Source organism: Scomber scombrus, chromosome 4 (assembly GCF_963691925.1).
Source record: "Scomber scombrus chromosome 4, fScoSco1.1, whole genome shotgun sequence".
Lineage (NCBI taxonomy): Eukaryota > Metazoa > Chordata > Actinopteri > Scombriformes > Scombridae > Scomber > Scomber scombrus.
In genome coordinates this window covers 3,913,920-3,936,774 of record NC_084973.1, presented here as the reverse complement: position 1 = coordinate 3,936,774, position 22,855 = coordinate 3,913,920, and the positions used below count along the sequence as shown (strand labels likewise).

At 39.2% G+C, this 22,855-nt stretch overlaps 1 protein-coding gene across 1 annotated transcript in view; it reads right to left on the bottom strand.

The window, feature by feature from the left end:
• The window catches only part of LOC133978925 (endophilin-B2-like), a 29,317-nt gene that overhangs the window by 3,333 nt on the left and 3,129 nt on the right, over nucleotides 1-22,855 (bottom strand). The window contains exons 3-10 of the mRNA XM_062417286.1: nucleotides 17,573-17,701; nucleotides 10,405-10,538; nucleotides 8,440-8,532; nucleotides 6,025-6,087; nucleotides 4,230-4,253; nucleotides 2,416-2,505; nucleotides 1,897-1,997; nucleotides 968-1,169 (exon numbers count right to left, since the gene is read on the bottom strand). Of these exons, the coding sequence (XP_062273270.1) occupies nucleotides 968-1,169; nucleotides 1,897-1,997; nucleotides 2,416-2,505; nucleotides 4,230-4,253; nucleotides 6,025-6,087; nucleotides 8,440-8,532; nucleotides 10,405-10,538; nucleotides 17,573-17,701 (836 nt within the window). The remainder of the gene's footprint in view (nucleotides 1-967; nucleotides 1,170-1,896; nucleotides 1,998-2,415; nucleotides 2,506-4,229; nucleotides 4,254-6,024; nucleotides 6,088-8,439; nucleotides 8,533-10,404; nucleotides 10,539-17,572; nucleotides 17,702-22,855) is intronic.

The following is a 22,855-nucleotide window of genomic DNA, read 5'->3' as shown; positions in this document are numbered from 1 at the left end:
TGTAACGTGATTAGAGCTGCAAACAACAATTATTTTCATATCCAATAATCTGACAATCTGCTGCCAGTTGTCCTGCATCCATCTCTCCTTGAATTTCCACTACACTGTATACTAACACTGTTTTTTTGGAGGGAGTGGAGTGTAGACAGAAAAGACCAGTTATATTGTTTCCTAATCTTATTGTTGTATAATCCTTGATAATGCACTACTTTCCTTGTGTAAATAATGTGTAAGCCTTGGAAATAAAGCTCCATTCATACCAAGCATTCTTTTGCCACCCCCACATGTCCTGTTCTTAGCAGAAGGAATATACACCCAAGGAACAATTACCTACTTTGGAGTAAACAGAATTTTTTTGGATGATACTCATACTTGGTTTCTGTGTACTCTGCAGGTTAATGGGTTATGCTTGCTTCTCTTTTATGCCTGGATGAATTTATTTTTATTGGGGTAGTGTATATAACAGTAACCATGGTTACCATGGTATTCCCCTTAAGACTGTGGAATGGAACAAAGCTAACCCTAATCCTAACGCAGAGGACCCTGGGCTCTAAAGCTTATGTCCCCTAAACAACTTTTATTTGATTCTGATTGGTTAACGCTGCTGTCAGAAGGAAACGTTGTAACTCATATTTTAACTCTCATTTGGTTTTAGATGTACTATGTTTCTGACAGTGACCATAATTATCAAAATGAAGATAATGGGTCTTGTGTTGTATTCCTGTCGAGCACTTGCATTGGCACTTGCCCAGATTGCCTGTATGGTAGATCCGGCCATGGCATGAGGGTAAGAGTGTGTAGCCTGTAAACGGTAACTTGTTGGTGTACAGTACCAGTCAAAAGTTTGGACACACTTTCTCATTGATGTGAATGGGAAAGTGTGTCCAAAGTTTTGACTGGTGCTGTATATGATTAAACAGCCCATAGCAGCGGCCAACACATTAGCAGGTTAATGATGAAACCTCACCTCATCAGCTAGGAGGGAGAGCTCACTGGAGTCAGCGGCATCGTAATCGTAAAGGACTTTGGCCTTTCGGGTTCCTGTAGCTGGCGCTTGCACTTCTTCTATCTTCAGGGTATCGGTCTCCCCGGGGCTGTCCATGTCTTCTGACGCAGAGCCACCGGTGGTCATGGAGTGAGTGGAGTTCAGTGCAAAAGCATTGGGAAGCCTGAGCCACACAGCCACACACACACACACACACACACAGAAAGAGAAAGAGAAAGAGAAAGAGAAATGTCAGGCATATCATGGGGTTTTTACTCACACATCCTCATCACAACTGAGGGCACAGGGTAATGGAAATGATGTCTCATGATTTAACCGCACAAAATCAACCAAATAGACATCCACAAGACCTTTTTGTTTCATTACTATCTATCATTTTAACAGATCTTTTTCGATGTCTAGAAGAACTCAAAAATATGTAATAACTGCTTTAAGATCAACACTGAAATGACCTGAAGTCAGAGGTGCAACTTTTACTTTCTTCTATCTTTTTTTTATTTCATTTCAATTACAAACTACAAATGCATGTTTTTCCTCGACGAAAGCTTATTTAAAACTATTTAAAACTATTTCTGTAAATATTTGAAATATTTTCCGGAGGAACTTTACTCACTGTTGTATCCATAAAAAACAATTGTGGCCTGACATGTGCATTTTTTGAATTGTGGTCTAATAAATTCGCCACTGACTGAGTTTCAATGGTTATGACTCATTCACTGGTTAAACGCCAACGTCATTAACACCAAGCAACTTATTTACAGACCGGAACCTCGTAGAATTGCATTGCAGCAGTTATTTAGACATTTCATCACATAGAACAAATGACTGTGCACAAAGATGATTTCCCGTAAAGCCAAATTAAGCTCCAATTCATCCAATCTGCTTCTCACCTTCCCAGCTCCTTCTGTAGTTCTTGCATGTGGAAGTGACACTGCTTATAGTAAGCTGCTTGGGCTTCCACGAACTCATGCAGGCAGCGCAAGTGATTCACCTGCAGAGATGACACAGTTGGGTTAACATTTGGTATATTGTGACTGTTATAGTAATGGTTCAAGATCACAAGATGTCGTGTTCGGGCTTGTGTACAAAAGTGGAGGTGATTGTTCGGGGGTTAAAAAAGCTGCAGATCATGTTCTCACATCAACAGTTTGACAGTTTGACAGCATTTACCGTATTCAACTCAACCTCAACTACATTTCACATGGCACAAAACTGTTAATAAATACAATTTTCCAGTTCAAATAAAACCTGATTTGAAGTGATAACAAAGTGGATTAAATTACTAAATACATCTGAAACTGATTCTGATGCTTTCGAGGAACTAAGGATAATGTAGGACTTTCTAAGGAGTCTTAGATTGAATTGACTCCAGAAACAAGTGAGTGGTGTAGGGAGTGTGGTTGCCATACATGCGTACTACTGATGCCCTCCAAAAGCAGCCTTGTGACCTCTGCCTGTCGGTCGAACTCTGTTTGGGCTACTCGGAGCTCATGTTCAGCCTGAAACCAGAAGAATAATGTTAGTGACATTGGATCATGTCCCACAAAATGTTCTCTCAAGTCCACACATGACTCTTGGAAGTTTACGAATTGTAATACATGTGATGTAATGTGACAGTCATGGCCGTAGCTACCATTGAGGACACCGAGGTCATGTCCTCGGTATTTTTTTTCTTGAAGTTTCGTTTAATTGTGAAGTGAAAATAGCCGACGAGACAATTATCCTTGCATCGACGGACGGTCATGTGACACGTACTTGAAGATTCCGCTGTGTCATGTCAAAACAAAAGTATCCGGCTATAGCCAGCGGTGGAGTGAAGCCTTGAAATCGCCAGAAATATGTTTATGTCTACATTTGTGAATTGGACTTGACCCGATTTTGCAAACTGTTCATTCATTGGATGATGAGCCCTTTTTTCTCCTTTCCCAGCAGGCCGTGCTCCATTCCACATTTTAAGAACAAACAAAGAAAATAATATATCGCAGTTATAATTTTTACATATACAACCATGGAAGTTGTAGAATACTGAAATAGGAGTTGATTTAAGTTGCAAAATTGGAAATGATAAGAAAGAACTGGACCACAAGAATGACCATGACTGAGAAATGCACAACAAGAAAGCGTAATAAATACATCATGGATTAAGCCGAACAGTCATATAAATTGTGGTCTTCTTTTTGACCTCGGTATTTGGAAATTCCTGGCTACGGCCTTGGTTACAGTCAGTGTTGGGAAAGTTCCCTTTTTCTACATGAACTAGTTCAAAGCTCAGTTCACAAATTTTAAAATGAACTAATTCAGTTCATAGTTCCTAATTCAAAATGTTAAACTAAGTTCACAGTTCCAAAAATGAACTAGTTCATAGTTCTTTTTTCCCCCAATATGTTCCTGCTAGCTATTATTTTTCAAAATGATTGCCACAGCCCATATAGAACAACAGACAGCAATTATTTGATCAGTTTTAACACTGAAACTATGCGTCAGATTTCAAAATAGTTTTAAGTCATCATACGAAGATGCCGTATTAATGGTGGAGGCAGAGTCTGAGGTAGGGCTACTGCCTTCATTTGTGTTTGCCTCCATGCTTTGCATTTTGATGACGCATGCGGCGGTGCAACTATGTGGTGGCTGCTGTTGCCAGATTGGGTTTTTTCCGCTACACATTAAGGCTGTTTACTCGTTCAGGCACAAAACTGTTAGGTTTAGGTCAGGTCAGGTCTTAAATGTTGCCATGCCCCAGAACTGTCAGTCACATATTGATACATATTTGATGTAATTTATACCAAGGAGTATTTAAAAGAGAAGATTTTAGTTGTATTGTATTACTGCATTGTGTGTACACAATATTAAACTACTTGCAAAAAAGATTGAAAACCTCATAGGTTTGGAGTTATGGATCCATACAGTTGGAATAAAGGTCTCACTGTGCCTTGTACAAAGTGCTTGTCCCCATTGCCTAACAGCATATTAAACAACCTTGTTGCACTGCTAACATCACATGATTGCATCAAGACCACAAAAACACGCAAAAGACATTGAATTATTGAGGCAAGATCAGGAAGGCAGTACAATACAGGAAGTGGAAGTTTGAGGAGGGTCAGACGTCATAAGATCTTGGTCAGTTCTACAATGGCATGCTGAGGTTTCAATACTGGACAGGCGGGTTCCTGCAGGATCTAAGACAAAACCACAACAAACACAACTTGACTTTTGACGTACTTACTTTTTCAACTTCCTCACTCCAGAGCTTTGAGGTCAAAACATGAAACAGAAGGGAGAAAACGAGTTATGACAGGGAATGTGCAGAGGACGTTCTCACCGCTGACTCAGTATTGCAGTTGGATCCGGATCACAAAAGGCCTGCAAACTGACTCAGTGGTGAGCAAGGAAAGACGAAGACTGTTTCACCTCAATCTCGTACCCATATTAATACCGTGGAATTTCTGGTCTTGCACCATTGAGAATCCTAAGTACAGGAACTGGCAGGATCACATGTGATATGTAAAACTTGAATCACTGACTGATTGATTGTTTAAAACCACTACTAACCCTGTGTTATAAGTTACTAAAACATGTCCCGTCAGTAGCAGTAGGTGTAAAAGGAATGAATGTGTTTTGATCTTCCAGGCTTCTGTCTCGCCTTTCACTACTCAGAGTCAGAATGAGTAATATGCTGTCTGGCTTCCTGTTAGCCATCTCCGTCGAGATACTGAATCAATAATAAGCAACTATTCAAGCAATCGGCTAATAGTCACTTTGTTTTGTCTGTTTATCGTTGCTCATGTGTTTTGTTCTTGAGGAATATTTTTCCAGGCTCATGTTTTGTCTTATGATTCAGATATTGGATAATGATCCAAGTTAATGTTTAACAGCTGTGTTGAGACAGTTTTGGAAGTGTGTCAGAGGAGAGGTTTGAAATGTTTTGGCCAACTTTTCTTTGTTTTTCGCCTGCAACTTTGGCTTGTCTTTATAATCTATGGTGCCATTGTAAATCTACAGCTACCACTACCTAGGGGCGCCATAAAGGGGTTGAAAAGTTAGGACGATTCTAAGGGCCTGTGACTGACAGGAGCCCCTAAAGAATATTAGAACATTAGTTAATCATTTTTATTAACTTATCATCATTAATGGCCATTGATGGTTTGATAGAATATTTAATTTACAATGTACTCAAAGCGTCTGAATTGTACAGTTAGTATTGGACTACAAGAGAGGTACAAGCCTTCGCAGGTAGAGGTGTAGTTACAGAAATTGTGCATGGTTGGTGACCTGTGTGTGGTGGTGGGGCTTAATGTGATATCTTTTCACAGGGCCCAAAATTCCTGGAGGGGCCCCTGCCACTATCTATGAATCGGAAGAGGGAGCACTCACACATTGACATAATGTCTTAATCAAGCCCAAACCAACTTCCTTACATCATAATTATAAAAGACACCTCATCTCATCCTTCCTGATATCTTGTGGTTACATTTCTCACCTGCAGGTGCACACTGGGCAACCACTGACATCACTGAGTGTTGCGGTTAGAGGTGGAACAAACTCAAATCTTACCACACCTAACTACTGGGTGTGTTTAAAAAGGTGAGACAGACCTGAAAACGTTCAACCATCCTGCTCTCAAGTAACTCTGTAATGTGTTGTTTTGCATGAATGGCATCACAGCAACCAAAAATGCACTTTTAAGTCCTCCAACAATAACCAGTACAGGGGAGGGTTAGTAGTTAATGAGTAACATCCTCTTGGGCTGTTCAACTGTTGATCTCCTTGGAATGCCACTACATTAATGAGGACATGACACAGTGGTTTGGTATGCACACCGCATTTTATCACCATTCTTACCGGAAACACCTCCTAGTTAATGAATGGCAGATTAATTTGAGTGAATGGTTTTGTACAGTAAATAAACACTAGTGGTGTATAACATCAGTTAAGCTGTTTCTGATTGGACTCAGATAGTAGATAGAACCAGACGGGCAGTTTATTTCCAGCTGTTTTTGGTACAGTAAAACGTTCCTTACCGCAGACGCGCTGGCAGAAAGCACATAGTTGCGGGGTCTGGTCTCCTGAAAATCTGGAGCCATCTACAGAAAACAGTAATATGATTAATCCGTTATTGCGTTTTCATTGGAAACCGGATTTCAGCACAACACTAAGAAATGCAGACAGAGTAATCAGAAAGCACAACAAATCTCTACGAGACTACACAGATCACTATGAAATGTTCGATCTGTGCATCCGTACTGGTGGCAGTTTGTCAATATACTAATAGAGTTTATCAGGTCATACATTCATCTCAGATTAACGTATGAACACACCTGACATTAATTTAAAGTTTGTTTTTGGCAGTTTGCATTGTTCTCCTGCCAACAAATGGGAAAGGCAGGTGGCGTTTGACACCTGCCAGCAAACACTTTCACCTTAGGTGTGGCTGTATGAGAAAAGACAGGTGCAGAGAGGTGGTGATGCAACTCAACTGTACGCAAACATCCCCTCCAGCACCACAGAAACTGGTGACTAATCAGTCTCATTTGTTGACCTGACCAAGCCAGTAGTATGGCATGCACATGCTACCATGCATAAAAAGTTGCAAAGATTCAAACTTTTGTCAGTCAGCCAACTCTTTATCCTCATCATCACACTAAAAGGAAAAGTTGACAATCTTTTTTTTTTTTTAAACACTGTTTAACCTTTACATACTGTTCTTTTTCCTTTTTTACATTTGAGAGCTGTTAAAAACACTGTATACACATATATATGGACTTTTCCTAATGTGACCCACAGTATTCAAAAATAGAAATAAAATGATTCTTTTGTTTTTGTGCAGCTGACACACATTTTTATATACGCAAATGTACCCCTTTTGATTTGTGTTCATTAAAAAAAAACTACAAATATCAGCATTAAAACAAGTTGTATTCATCATATTCTATTAAATGTTTTCCTGGACCATAAAATAGTGATTACTAATTATTTGAACAGTATGTGAGGGTAAACGGTCAAATCAAAACAAGCTGGGAGGAAAAGAAGCTGATATCATTTGAAGTGCGCTCATTCCTCAGATAATGCTGAAATGGGGAAATATCAATTAGGACTTTCTAATTTCAGGCACCTGACTCATGTAGTTTGCTCTTGCTGTCTGTGCTGCACAGCCACCTGCTGGCAAATATCATATTATCACTTTTTAAGATGTCAGAGGCTCAACGATGGGTAACACTGGGCTTTTTTCACAATAGGTTAAAAGAAACTGTTGTGCCTTGACACAAAAGTCCTAATGGATTTGAACATATTGTTGGTTCCAAATTCTTAAAAGCAGCCATTGAACATTATCATAATAGCAAACCAAAAAAAAATGACAGTCAAGTGTTATTTGCATGGGATTAGTATTAGTATTTTTTTTTTTTTTTTTTAAATAACTACATTAAAGAAAGTAACAATCTGCAAATTACCTGCTTTTCCCTCAATCCTGTGCTTCGCAAAAATGTTTCCAAGTTCAGTCCAGAACAGGAGCATTTATCTGGATGAGACTGTGCACTGAAAACACCCTATGCAAAAAAAATCACCATCTCCGTCATTCGTTGAAGGCCTGAATAACGGTGGCAACATTCCACCTGTGATTTCAGAACATATATATATATATACATATGTAAGATTACTTTAATGTAGATTTTCAATTTCAGATTTTCAATGACGCATGATGAATGGATGCAAATGTTTGTGAAAAATTCATCGACAGGCTTTCATTAATCCCATGGGAACAGTCGGGGGGGTGCATCGGTGCATCTTGTATAGGTTTATGTGGTGTTTAAGTTTGTAGAGCTCATAAAACATCATTTGAACTACAGGTAAGCTACAGTATGCATATCAGGCGAGGTGATGGAACCCAGCTATAGAGACCATTGTTGCTGTTTTTATAATCCAAATCTCATCTGATCAGTCTTCCAAAGATACTATCATACAAACCAAGAATGAAATAAACCATCACACCCGCAGTGAGTAGTTCTCATGGCTGCTGCTATAAATAAATAAAGATTATCTGCTTTCTTGAGTAAACAATCTCATCCAGTCAAAGCACAGGATTTTTTTTTGCACAATTTCCCCAAATGGATTAGACTTTCTCAATAAGTCAAAGTTGTTTTTCCAGCCCTTTGTTTTGCTTAGATTGAATCAATGATAAACAGTCTGTTGTCACCGAGTCTGGATGGCACAGAAATGTACGTCAAAGCAAGTGAGGCAAGAAAAACAAACCCAAAGTGTGCATCATTTTGAAAAATCCTTAACAATGATATTCATACTCACTTCCCCATCGCACTGCAAGGTCATGAATACACAGTCGGTTAGTCATGGTTAATGCCAACACCACAGACGTTTTATTACATAAGAATGGTTATGGAAAGCGATTAAGTTTGTAGGTCACGGGATGATTCAGGACTCACCGCAGCCTTGGCCTCTGCCACCTTGGCCTTCTTCAGACGTGCTTTACAGGCATCGAGGTCCAGGCGGAGGTTCTCCAGAAGGCGCCGTTCTTTCTGAAGAACACACAGGGGAACTATCAGAGGACGGCTGGTCTGAGCAACCATTCAAGCTGTGCGAGCACTGTGTGATTCACAGCGGTGTGATTAAAGCAGACTGCGCTGGACCGCTGTGAGACGTGTAGAACTTCATACGGAAGGAAAGCGATCAAAGTTCTCAGTTTACAGAGAAAAAAACTCGACCGCTTGTAAATGACTCTTATAATGGTCTAATATAATGGTTGATATTATGTCAATAATCATTTCAAAACCTTATCTTTCCCTAAGTTCCCTCACCCACTTCCTGTTCTTCCTGTAAGCTTTCATTTTGACAGTGTGTTTTTTGTTTTTTAAATTTAATTCTGAAGACTTTCTTCGCAAACAGGAAGTGGACTCAACAGTTTTCTTGGAGACTGTACCTTTAGAATGCAAAGGACCTGTCAATTATTGGTGTTAATGGAAAGTTATTAAGTTATTTTTGTAATAAACGTTTGTGATAATCAAGCGACCTAGCTGGAATGGGGACATGGTATTGTTTGTTTTGTTGTATTTTATTAATAGATTATATATAATATATTTATTCTTTATTAGGCTAATCTGTAACGGTTGAAGGCAATGGCTAAATGTATAACAGTTAAATGCTAATGTTAGATTTATAACGGTTCTTGTGATATTTATTTGGTAAATATGTTAATGAATCTTTATATTGATGCACCATCTGTACATTTTAATGGAGTTTGATTGACATTGATTTTAAACTGAAGTCATCTAAATTTGAAAAAAATAGGCTGTGGTTTATAACAACATAGAAATGACAGCAACATGTTTAGACATACAACAACACAATAAATATCCACTCAAGAAAAACACAGATGTTCTTGAAGAAGGTCATCACATGGAAGGAAAAACTCACTTGAGGCACTCATGTGGCTCAAGAACAAAAAACATTAGGTTTAGGTGAAAAAGCTGTGACAGCAACGGATTCCCGCCCACTTGAATTCACTTAGTCATTGAGGATTGGGTGATCCTGATGAAGACCAGTGGTTTTTAAAAATTAAAAACAGCTGTGTTTGGAGCAGCCCGGTGGTTAAGTGGTTGGGGCGCCTCTCTCTCTCTCTCTCTCTCTCTTTCTCCTTGATTCCTGTTGGCCTCTCACCAGTTACTATGTCAATAAATCCCAAAAAAAAGCCCTGTTTCTAATACGTTTATAATAAGTTTTTTTGTTCCTGCTCCACGCATGAGTGCTTGGATTTACACTTGCTGCAAAGGGGTCAATGGCTTACTTTATGCTTTAATTATAATCCCCATAGTACAGGGTTATTCAATTCAAATTCACTGAGGTCCAATCTGTGAAAATGTCCTCAAGTGAAGGTCCAGAACATCATTATGTCTGTGTTACTTTTTAAGTAGCTTGAAGTAGCATTGTTGTTCCATCAGCATCTGTGTCTAGTGGCTAGATTGTAGACTGTCACATAAATACAGTACAATTCATTTATTAGTATTAACTCTCTGCATGTCAGAAATGCACGGATTTGATTGGCTGATTAGCATGACGTGAGAAGATATTAGTGGCCTCTGCCGTAGTTGCTGTATTTTCATTCTTTTATTTACTTTGTGATAAACAGGGATGATGGGCTTCAGTGCTACTATGTAATTTGAGTTCTAACCACGCAACTTTTATTTTGCATTAAAGGAGGAGGAAACTACTGTTGTGTTTATGTTCATTCATTAAGTGGGATTTTCAGACACTGAATATTTAAGTGGGTATAGCACAGAGATTACTTTTACATGAATGTGCCTGATGATGATTCCTGATTTGAATGCTTCCCTGTGTTTTGGACAGAAACACTGAACCGACAGAGTGTGTATGGTGTGGTGTGTCAGACTAACTGTAATGGTCCTCCAGTCTCCTTCCAGAAAGTTCCTGAGGGGGGCGAGAAAGCTGATGGCTGATGTCTGGAGGAATTCTCTCTCTGCTGCTCCTAATCTTCTCTCACATTCCCCGACTTGGATCATAGTGCTCCCTGCAAGAAAAACCCAACAGAGTCAGTCACCACACATGTTGTTTACTTTTCCCAGGCCTCAACATTTTTTTTCCAGGATATACGTAATTGTAGACACGAACGCACATGACGAATACACAGTCCCACGCAAACCGGCAGGTACGCAGGAACTTAATAAAATTTTAATGATAAGCACAGCCCACATTGACGTACATCAGAGTGTGACCCACGCTCTCTCACAGACCACATATTGTCAAAAAAGAAAAATCATAGCTGTGATTGTGGGAAATGAGCAGTGTTTTAAGTCAAATGCATTGGCTCTGAAACAAAGAAAGCGGGTCGCCACAGTCTATATGATTAATGGGAAACACTGATGAGGAAGTTACCATTGTGCATCTGCTCACTAACGCTCACTATAGTGTTTGATACATTCCCACTATTCTTACCAAAGTATGTTGACATTTGTAGTTTTCTGTCATTTTTTCTTATGAATTTTGGTACTAACATAAAAAAAATTACTGTATTAAATTAAGTATCCACGTGTAAATCCACGTGTGTAAAAAAATATACACACTACCAGGAGACCTTACGTTCTATTTTTTATCAATTCCAGTTTGTGTCTGGGAAATTCTGTATTTCTGATTTGTGGGTATGCATCATTCATACTGTCCCTTGGGACTGGTACGTCACTGTTTAATGGCAGGCATCTGTGTTTAGTTAAGTTGTAAGGGGGTGGTCACACTAAATACTTGCCACTTAAGCCAGTATAAGTATAAAAATAAATAAATAAATAAATAAAAAATAAAAAAGACAATGGGTTTTCTATCGCTCATTTGCACATCATGTCTTCTTTTTATAAATTTCCCAAGTGGATCATTAACCTAGTTACAGTGGGTGTCCTCGTTGTAGTTGGTGAACTAACAGCTTCTACCTGCTGAGAAGATCTCACAGTCAGAAGTAAGAGAGGAGAGGAACAGTGGTAAGTTGACCTCAGGTCTCTACACTGAAAGTCTGAGGTAGGAGGAGCAGCGAATCTAGCGCAGCTATGGGAGCCTAATGATGCGAAACGTAATTGAAGTTTTCTTAAAAATATAGTTAAAATCTCGTCTCGTCTTGTCTCGTGAGGTGAGTGTATCGTCACACCCCTTACGCTTCATTTAGCCTCGAAGCAATTATTCTACATTTTGGAAAATAGCTAAATCAGAGAGTTAGATCAGAAGATCATCACCACTCCGATGTCTGGACTGGGAAATTCTCAACAGATGTTTACAGCAAGTAAAGAGAGGGCCATGTTACCGACTCTGGGTTTTCTGATGTTTATTTATAACCTGCATATAGTCTTTTGCTGGGAAATGGAACCAGACAAAAAAAAACATGTTGCTAACATGAGACCAACAGCGAAGATTCCATGAAGTCACTACTCCTACTGGCCAAGAAACAGTCTGGGTGGCTTTGGAGTTGCTGGTAGGTGGATTTTGGACACTTTTCTTTCTCACTCTCTTTGTATGTGTGTCCATTGCCCATCCACCCTCCACCCCTCTGGTTTCCCATGCAGTGTAATTGGACGCTGCTCTTATCAAGGGCATCCAGTTTTTGGCTGTGAGAAAATCATAATTTGAAAACTGTCGTAGCATCAAAGACAACTAAAGATGAGATCTCTGAACCACTTGAACTAGTGAACCTGGTAAGTGGTGATGGCTGAGGTGGCGTGTCCCATAGACCACCATCCAGCCGCCCGACTCTGGCTCAAAATGACATGTTATGTTGTTTATCAGTTTTGGTGTAAAAAGCCTGCATATATCGGTATCGGGTGATATCGGTATCGGAAATTAAGAGTTGAACAATATCGGAATATCAGATATCGGCAGAACACTAGGTGTCACACAAACACACACACACGCGCTGTCACTCTCTGGTGCGCGCTCTTGCTCGTTCACTCCAGATTCCGGGAGAATACGTCTCATTTGCAGGCGTCATGGAGACACTATCACTATGCTGGAGACTCCCGGAACTTCCGGGACAGTTGGGATGTCTGCACAGTGTAAGTTGACCGGCTAATGTGTATGCTATTATTACTCATTGTTGAACGTAACCGCTGTGAAACAATCAGAAAATAATGTGTTATCGATCTGATTCACCGGCTTCTTACTGACTCCGTAAATTTCCAGCCGTCTCCATCTTTCAAAGACATCTCCTATACATACCCTTGATACATAAAAAAATTACTGTATTAAATTAAGTATCCACGTGTAAATCCACGTGTGTAAAAAAATATACACACTACCAGGAGACCTTACGTTCTATTTTTAATCAATTCCAGTTTGTGTCTGGGAAATTCTGTATTTCTGATTTGTGGGTATGCATCATTCATACTGTCCCTTGGGACTGGTACGTCACTGTTTAATGGCAGGCATCTGTGTTTAGTTAAGTTGTAAGGGGGTGGTCACACTAAATACTTGCCACTTAAGCCAGTATAAGTATAAAAATAAATAAATAAAAAAGACAATGGGTTTTCTATCGCTCATTGCGCTCATTACCTTACGCTTCATTTAGCCTCGAAGCAATTATTCTACATTTTGGGAAATAGCTAAATCAGAGAGTTCAGATCAGAAGATCATCACCACTCCGATGTCTGGACTGGGAAATTCTCAATAGATGTTTACAGCAAGTAAAGAGAGGGCCATGTTACCGACTCTGGGTTTTCTGATGTTTATTTATGACCTGCATATAGTCTTTTGCTGGGAAATGGAACCAGACAAAAAAAAAACATGTTGCTAACATGAGACCAACAGCGAAGATTCCATGAAGTCACTACTCCTACTGGCCAAGAAACAGTCCGGGTGACTTTGGAGTTGCTGGTAGGTGGATTTTGGACACTTTTCTTTCTCACTCTCTTTGTATGTGTGTCCATTGCCCATCCACCCTCCACCCCTCTGGTTTCCCATGCAGTGTAATTGGACGCTGCTCTTCTCAAGGGCATCCAGTTTTTGGCTGTGAGAAAATCATAATTTGAAAACTGTCGTAGCATCAAAGACAACTCAAGATGAGGTCTCTGAACCACTTGAACTAGTGAACCTGGTAAGTGGTGATGGCTGAGGTGGCGTGTCCCGTAGACCACCAACCAGCCGCCCGACTCTGGCCCCAAATGACATTATATGTTGTTAATCAGTTTTGGTGTAAAAAGCCTGCATATATCGGTATCGGGTGATATCGGTATCGGAAATTAAGAGTTGGACAATATCGGAATATCAGATATCGGTAGAACACTAGGTGTCACACAAACACACACGCGCGCTGTCACTCTCTGGTGCGCGCTCTTGCTCGTTCACTCCAGATTCCGGGAGAATACGTCTCATTTGCAGGCGTCATGGAGACACTATCACTATGCTGGAGACTCCCGGAACTTCCGGGACAGTTGGGATGTCTGCACAGTGTAAGTTGACCGGCTAATGTGTATGCTATTATTACTCATTGTTGAACGTAACCGCTGTGAAACAATCAGAAAATAACGTGTTATCGATCTGATTCACCGGCTTCTTACTGACTCCGTAAATTTCCAGCCGTCTCCATCTTTCAAAGACATCTCCTATACATACCCTTGTTTTGTTTCTCAAAATTGTCACGACGTATTTGAGAGTCATAACAAAGTTTTTTTTGGTTTTGTAACATCAGACATAATCTGCAATGTTGCTAGCTGCAGCTCAGTGGCAACTGGCACCCTGGATGCTGAAACGCTACTGACTTGGTGATTGGTAGATAGGTGGTGGGTGGCGCATCAGGCCAAAACACAAAATGACAACATAAACATTACTTGTGGGCTGCCACTTAGCTTTTCAAATGTGAATACTCTGGCTGGACTACTACTGTCAGTGATATCAGTGTTTGAAATTAACATGATTCCTTAATGTCTGGTGACATATCAGGGCCATTTTATGATTACTTGGAATATATTTCTTACATACTGCTCTATTCCATTTTACTCTTATTCATCTTATACTCTTATTCATTTTACTCTTTTATCCTTTTCGTTTGGTTATGTTATGCTCAGTCTTTTGCTCAGTCTTTTTGATCAGTCTTTTGCTCGTTTAGTTCTGTTTACATTTTTTTTAAGTCGACTTTTACTTTTATCTTATTTTTAATATTGGTTTATTTGTTACTAGTCCTGATAAATTCATTACAGCGATTCAAAGATTCATCATGTCTTCAAAAGAAGATCTTTTTCTCTTGATAATTCAAGCCGAATTCGAAGAGCGCCATTTTGACTCTTTTTTATCAAATTAGTTAAGTTTGATTAGCTTCGACTTCCCCTGGCCAGCCGACCCAAAGTTATTAAAATAATAACTAATTGAACCGGCATCAGCTCATCATCCCAGCCTGTGTCCAACGCCTCCAGAAGACCCTTCGGAACAGCAGCCACGCAGGCCAGCTGACCGACCCCGTAGCCGCCGGACGGAACATCGCCGGAGTCCAACAAGATTGCATCCTGCTGAACTCCGCCAAAATTCCCGAACCACGGAAAGCTGACGGTCCATCTTCTGAAAAAGTAGCCTAAAACCATATCTCATTGTGATCAGGCTGGTGACAGATATAAGAGCTTATTGCTGACTAAGGTCCAAATTCCACATTTCCATTTTTATTCCTAATAGGATAATACAATAATCTAAACACCATTTAGACATTTAGACCATCTCATTTATCACTGCTGTGACATAAGTAAGCTTGTTATTATACTTTCTTTATTAATATTTTAATCCTATAATCCCTGTTACTGCATTGACTGTTTATTATTCACGTGTAGTCAATAAATAATCTGTGAGTATTATTGACTCATTGTGTGCGTGTGCAATTTATTTCTGGTGTGAATACATTTTTGGTTCCCTGACGCCTAGAATTCATAACTTTAGATATTTGACTGATTCAGTAATTAATTGACTTTATCCAAGTCTATTAAATTAAATTACGGTATTTGATCGTCTCCGATTGATACTGTAATTTCCGAACTTCATTTGGTGGTGCCCCCGAGTTTTAAATAAATTAGGATTCATAATCCGCAACAACTATATGAGTTACAGTCAGGATTTTGATGAGTCCATTTGACTGACACCTGTATTCTGTACTTAACTGACCACATCAGGAAGGAAGTAAATGCTGGCAAGCTCTGTGGTATGGACTTCCTTGATCTCCAAAAAGCCTAGATCATGGGACCTTATACAAACTAAGAGCAATTGGTTTCAATGAAGCAGCCAACAAATGGGTTTGGTCTGACTTTACAGGTAGACATCCAAAGGTAGATGTTAATGGGATGCTTTCTAGAACTAGGCTTATAACTTGTGGGGTCCATCAGGGGAGTGTCCTGGGACCACTGTTCTTTTTATTGTATGTAATGAAATCTGCCTGTTCAAATGATCTCTTTCTTTATACAGATGTTTCTGCAATAAAGATAGAAACTCTGTAGAATATTTGCTGTACTGCTGTGAATTATTAAGGCTATATTTTAGATATTCAATTTACAGGGGAGGCATGGCACTAAAAGCACTCAGCAAAATTGATAAAAAATAAATATTTTGCCAGAAAAGCGGTTCTGCTAAATAGTGCAACATCAAAAATTCTGGCTGTGGAATGCGTTGGTCTTACCTAATTTTAAAATCTGCCATCCTACCCCCGTTTCCCGAAAGACGACCACAATGGAATTAAACATGTGGTTTTATCCTGTATAATTTAATTGTATGCCTGTTGTTATGCATGTAATTTTATTGTTGTCAAATTGTGGCAAAAGTCTCTTAGTATGTTCCAAGCCCTTACCTTACAGAAAGAGAGAGAGCAGTGGCATCAGTGAAAAAATAAGTCGAAATATTTATCATAGGCCAGACTGTCAATACTGAAGATGAGAAAAAAAATCAAATCTACATTTTAAATCAAATCAGTGAACAGTGTCTCAATATCACATTCAAATGCAATGAAGGGTGGATTCTGGATTGCTTATTTCCCCAATGACATCTGTACAGAAGCGTCGATTACTGCTGCAGCAGGGGAACACAGAGAGCAAATGAGCCCATTTAAATCAATATTGATCCTCCTTCTTCCACAGAAGGGAAGAGTACTGATTTATTGGCCTAACACATAAGCCTCTAAAAGCCAGTGGGGTGAAGGACATGATGAGAGCATAAACTGAAAGAAGTAAATGAGAAAAGTAATCACCACAAACACAATGTGCCCTTTTGTCAGTTTCTTAAATCATCTTTGCAAAATGACGAGCCCTGCTGGTATACAAACCTTTGAAGCCATTATGCACATATCCATCCTGTGCTATAAAAAATGCACATATCCAGATGTTTACCTTTGTATGATGCATGAACCAACCATTATTAAGAAGAAGAGATTCCACTGCCAAAGTACATAACATTTTAGCTGACACTCTTTAAAGTATGTGTGATTAAGCTTATCTATTTCCATTCTACTTATTGTAGTTCACTCTCCAATCCCATCCCCCGCCCCCCCTTACATGTACCGAAATTTGGCACTGTTTGATTTGACGTGATTCAATCAATGAATTCCACTACGTTTCTAACATTTATGTCATTGATAGGAATGAGGGGAAGAGTTCCAAGAAGTTTCTAATATTTATGATATTGATACGAGTGAGGTGAAGAGTTCCAAAAAGTTTCTAATATTTGTTATTGATAGGAGTGAGATGAAGAGTTTCAAGAGGCAAAGTAAATAAAAGCTGTAGTTGGAGAAAGTCTAAGGAAAACAATTAAAGACGCTGCATTAAGGAATAGAACACTGCAGCCCTGCCATCATTTGTGCGTATGCATGGTCTGAGGAAGTTCTAAATTTGTTCGTAGAACATATTGATGAATCCCAGATTTGTGCGTCAAACGTGCGTACACACAGTTCAAGCACAGATTTGTGGGTACGCACTGTTTGTTAATGAGGCCCAATGTGAGCCAGACCACCTCCAGGTGTGGTCAGTATGATAGCATTTCAACTGCAATGCATTCTGTGAGCATTTACAAATCACAACAGGTCCTAATGTCACTGGATTTTTGACTCACCATATGGAGTTCCAGGTCCAAATTCCTTCGCGGCATCCTCCATGTATTGACCCAGCAGCTCTGCATTGGTGATTCTGCACGGGGCCTTCCTGTCCAACTTTTCATAGAGAAACTCCTCAATTCTGGCACCTGCAGAGGAAGTGAAGAGGAGAAGAATTTATGGCCAGCGGGGAAACAAAGCAGAACTTGAAATTTGTAGTTCTTTAATCCCACACACTTATTAAATGAAAGCTACACCCAAAAATACACTCTTAACTTAAACCTGCATGAATTGGTATTTTCAGTATGTCTTATTGTGTAGTTGAGACTGAAGTGCTCTCAACCACCCCCAAAAGTCAGTATTGTACTTAAATTCACTGGGCGACCATGCTAATGTTGCTCTGTGTCTCCTGGATATAAAAGTAGGCAACAAGTTTGCTGTCAACTAAACCTTAAATAATGACTTTATAATGATATTTATAAACCCTATACTAACCCTAACCCTTGTTTTGATGTTTTTTTAGCCCTCTAGTGGCCACATATCAATGCGTTAAGTACAAGTGGCATCATCACAATGTGCTTAAGTATCAAAAATAAAAAAGCTCTTTATGAAGAATGAATTCTTTCAGTGTGTTAATTATATGTGCAGCATTTTAATGCTGTAGTTGGTCCTATTAGGCAGGTAAAATCTTGATCTGTGAAGAAACTACAGTAGTAGTAAATGTTGTATAGGTACAACATTTCCCTCTGAAATGTAGTGCAGTAAAACTTCACAAAATGGAACTACTCCAGTGGACAAAAAAATAAGTACCCTAAAATAATACTTAAGTACAATACTTGACAAAAGACAAAAACAATTCAATCTTAATTTAATTGTTCTTAAACTTCTTAGAAAATCATTTCTGGGTGTAGTATTTATTTAATTGGTGTATGAGAAGCTCCTTTATCCTACTGCAGCATCTGTAAGTAAATTAGGTAACTCAAAACAAAAAACTAAGGAAGAAACATATGGGGAGGACAAAATAACATGAATACCTTACGAGACATCGAGTAACTGCTGTTATGACAGTGGGCATAAGACTCACCACCTGGGTCGCTTCGGACAGTCTTAACAAAGATGTATTATAAGGTCTCTGTTATTTTGTCCACTACCTGTGATGAAATCAGTAAATCCACACCACACACACACACACACACACAAACACACACTATAATAACACTAGGTGTCTGTCCGGGGGCGGGGGCGGGGGGGTGCGATCGGTCTAATAAATGGCAACAGAGAGTTATAAGGACGCTTCGCTCTCACACGCGCTGCATTTATAGATTTATAGATTCCGGGAGAATACGTCTCATTTGCGGTCGTCATGGAGACGCTATCAATATTTGCGGGAGACTCCCGGAACTTCTCGGAGAGTTGGGATGTCTGTATACAATCTCCCGGAATCTGCAGCGAGCGAGCAAGAGCGTGCGCTAGAGAGTATCTGCGAACGTGTGTGTTTGTGTGACTATCAATGCAGCGCATGTGAGAGCACAGGGTCCGGATATATCTGTGTTGCTGCCTATTAGACCAATCCCCCCCCCACCGGACCGACAACCGGTTTGAGTTTGGTTGATGTGTCTCCTCTATCAGCGGTTGCCATGGTGTGTTTTTACCGGCTGGAGGTTCAGGTTAGAGGAGGTAATGACTCTCTGCATTTCAGCACGTCTGTGTTTTTTCGCCTGCGGGACGTGACTTTGGGGGCGTGGCTACATCCTCGATTCCTCCTTTGATTTCGAAGGTCGAGATCGTGACATCATTTCGATCGATATTTGATTTACAATCGAGATCATGACACCCCTAATAATTACACTGCATGAGATTGCTTTTTTGGTGTCCATCCCTAAACGTTAACATAGGACTTTCATATTACATCACTTTGACATCTATGAGGCTTGGGTGGTATTCATACCAGAATGCTTTGGAACAGTGCATGAGGGTATACAATACTCCAGCAATTGCCTATTTATTACAATATAAGAATATTAATAATAGTGCCACGATATAAAATATTAGTGTATACCATCTTAGCAAACTACCACCCATGTCTAATGTCTGTTTCATAGTATAAATGAAGATCATGAAATTGTTGAGGCCTACAAAATTACAAAAACATAAGAAGCATAAAAAGATACTGTAAAGTTAACATATTTTCCACAAGTACAATATGTAGCAAATTATTCAAAGTATCTAAATTCTGACACACAGGCTCTAATTTTAACAGCCAATGACTTGACATAATCCAGAATTAGGTATCCTTCATGAATCCATAATGATATAATATTTAAAGGTGCTGTGTGTAGAATTACTGTCATCTAGGTGAACTGACTTGGCAGAACTGGAATAATATTCATAGGTATGTTTTAGTTAGTGTATAATCACCTGAAAATAAAAAATTATTGCGTTTTCACTACCTGAGAATAAGCCCTTTGTATCTACATATGGAGCGGGTCCTCTATGTTGTACCGCTGTGTTTCTATAGTGGCCCTGAATGGACAAACCGAACACTGACTCTAGAGACAGCCTTTCACATTTTTAATTAGTTTCACGGCCACTGTAGGCTCTCCTACATGCTTGGCAGCGGAGGGGTATTCAGCTGGTTGCAATCTGGAATCTCACCGCTAGATGGCACTAAATTGTACATACTGCACCTTTAATGATATTTCTATTAAACAGAAGATACACAGTGTTAAACATGTTCATGTAGAAGCCTAATTATTTCAGTGGACATTCATCTGTGTTATTCTGTGCATTTGGTTTGCTTTATTCTTTTTGATCATATGTTACAGTTCATGGTTTTACTGTGGAGCACAGATTCTAACAAAAAACATTCTACTGTAAATTAAACACCAAGGCTCGAGGATCATAATATCTGATGGCCAAACTGATGCAGGAGAATCATTCAGATTTAAAAGGGCCATCAAGAATCTGGTATCACATCATACTGTACTTGTGGAAAGCTCTCACATCAACATATCTAAAACCACAAGAAAACTCATCGAAATATAGTCAACTACTGTATAGTACACATACACACCACAAAACAAACACAATCACAGACTGCTACATGTAGCTCGAATCATGAGCACCACATTTCAACTAGTCAGAGACGATGATAGGAAATTATGAACAGGATGAGTGTAAATGATAAAAAAAAATAAAAAATACGGGCAGCCAATTTCCCAAAAGTACAGATTAAAAACTGCCCCGTTTCTAAATGAACCTCTGTTCCACTGGCTTTCATTGCTCAATGTAACCTCTCTTAAGAGATTGTATTTCACAATTCTTTCAGAAAAAGGGGAAATATGAATTACTTCATATTAAAAAGGAAAGTTAGCATTTTACTATAAACAACTCAGGCTTTGTCAGCACTTTTGTGGATTAGACTCGTGTTACGTTTGGCTTTGACGTTGTTGTGGTTTGGGACTGATTTCACTTCCCTTTTCATCCCATCATCTGTCACTGGATTCAGTGCATTAAACTACGCTATGTGTATCATAAATTTAAAAACACAGCAGAAAGCAACCCCACAGAATTCACGTGCAAAAGTAAGTTTATTAGTAATGAGGAGCACTAAACATTGTGCGAAAACAGGTGCATTATGGGGAATGTAGGATCCCGGATATCACATCCTCTGCTGCTGATTTAGAACAGTTCTTGTTTTCTTTTTTATTACTCTGCACGCTGAACCCCAAAGTACTCAACATTAAGTTTAAAATATATAAATTAACCAACAATTTATAAAATACTTTAAAATGCTGACTAATAATCATAATTTTACTAGATGATATGTGTTTTCATAATGTCACTTTTCATGATGACACGTAACATTTTCAGAATTGGGAATTGAGTTTAAATCATTTCTGAAATGACAGTTTCACTTATGTAAATGACAGTTTCACTTACATATCCTAAAAATGTTTTATTTATTTTATGTTGAATACTTTGGGGCCTCTGTACTTTTAGGGCAGAGCAGAGAGCAAAGTTATAGTAAAAGTTATCTAGTCAGCAGTCGAACTCACAGGTGGGTCTTTTCATAAACACCCTTCTTAACTGTAACCTGTTGGTCGGACCGTGTCATACTGCGTGTATGATTATAGACCATGTAGAAAGACAGATGAAAAAAAACCCTCCATAATGAAATGCATGGTCTAGCTGAGACCAGTGAAACAGAGGCATAAAAAAAAAGCAGGCAGGACTTCGACTGTCACAGATAAACACCCACTGGGATTCTCATTTGCCACAGGCTGACCATTCACCCATGTACAGCATGTTCTGACTTACAATCAGCTGTGTGCCAGAAGAGGATTCGTCCTTAGTTACGTCCTGCTGGTTAGTGGTCAGCGCTCAAGTCGCACTGATGAGTCCCAGTGTGTTCAAAATGCATTTCACAGCCAACTTTGATCTTAATACCAAAGAATCATGTGTTGATTTGTTCAGCAACTAATTCTCGGTACGACTAATTCAAAGGCATGAGAGGTTTCCACAGCAGGGGCACTAAGGGTAGGGAGGCAGAATACTCACCAGTGTGATCAACTGTAGCATGGAGAATCAAAAAGTCAAACGTTAGAGCTCCCTATTATCCACTTTGTCATTCCATATCACTGTAAACCTAAAAATATTGCTGTTACGCCACATTATGTACAATTAGGTTTGACCTATTGCAAATATGCAGAATCTGGCTTCTTGCACAATGTTTTTGAAATTGTATTGACTGAAATTTATTTTGTGGTTACGTGAGTCACAGTGCATCACTGAGCAGATATTTAATGTTTTTGCATGAGTAATAATTAATACTAACCGGAACCATATCAGTGATTTTGCATGTTTCAGCCTTTTAGCTACAACTTAAGTTTGACATCAAGAAACACAAACGTAACTTTTGTTTGTTTACTCTCAAAACTCCACAGGGTACTTTTAAACTCTGTGGTGCATTCAAGGACTGTTAAAATGACAGACAATAAACAAATATTGACAAAATAAAGATATGCTGCAGTGTTTATGCTACATTCATCCACTCATAATGGTTCACAGTGAAATTAACACCTTCAACCTTGTTTTTAATCACTTTCTATTCTTCTCTGTTCATTTGCTACAGTAACTGCTGATACTAACTCAGCACTTCCTGCTTGTGCTTCATAATAAATGTGTTTTTAACCTCAAGACCTTAGCTGTGAAGCCACTTTCTAAGTATTGACAATGCCAGTGATGTCAAACTCACATTGTGTGCTGATGTCAGCGAATGTCACAAAAAGTAATTTGATCTA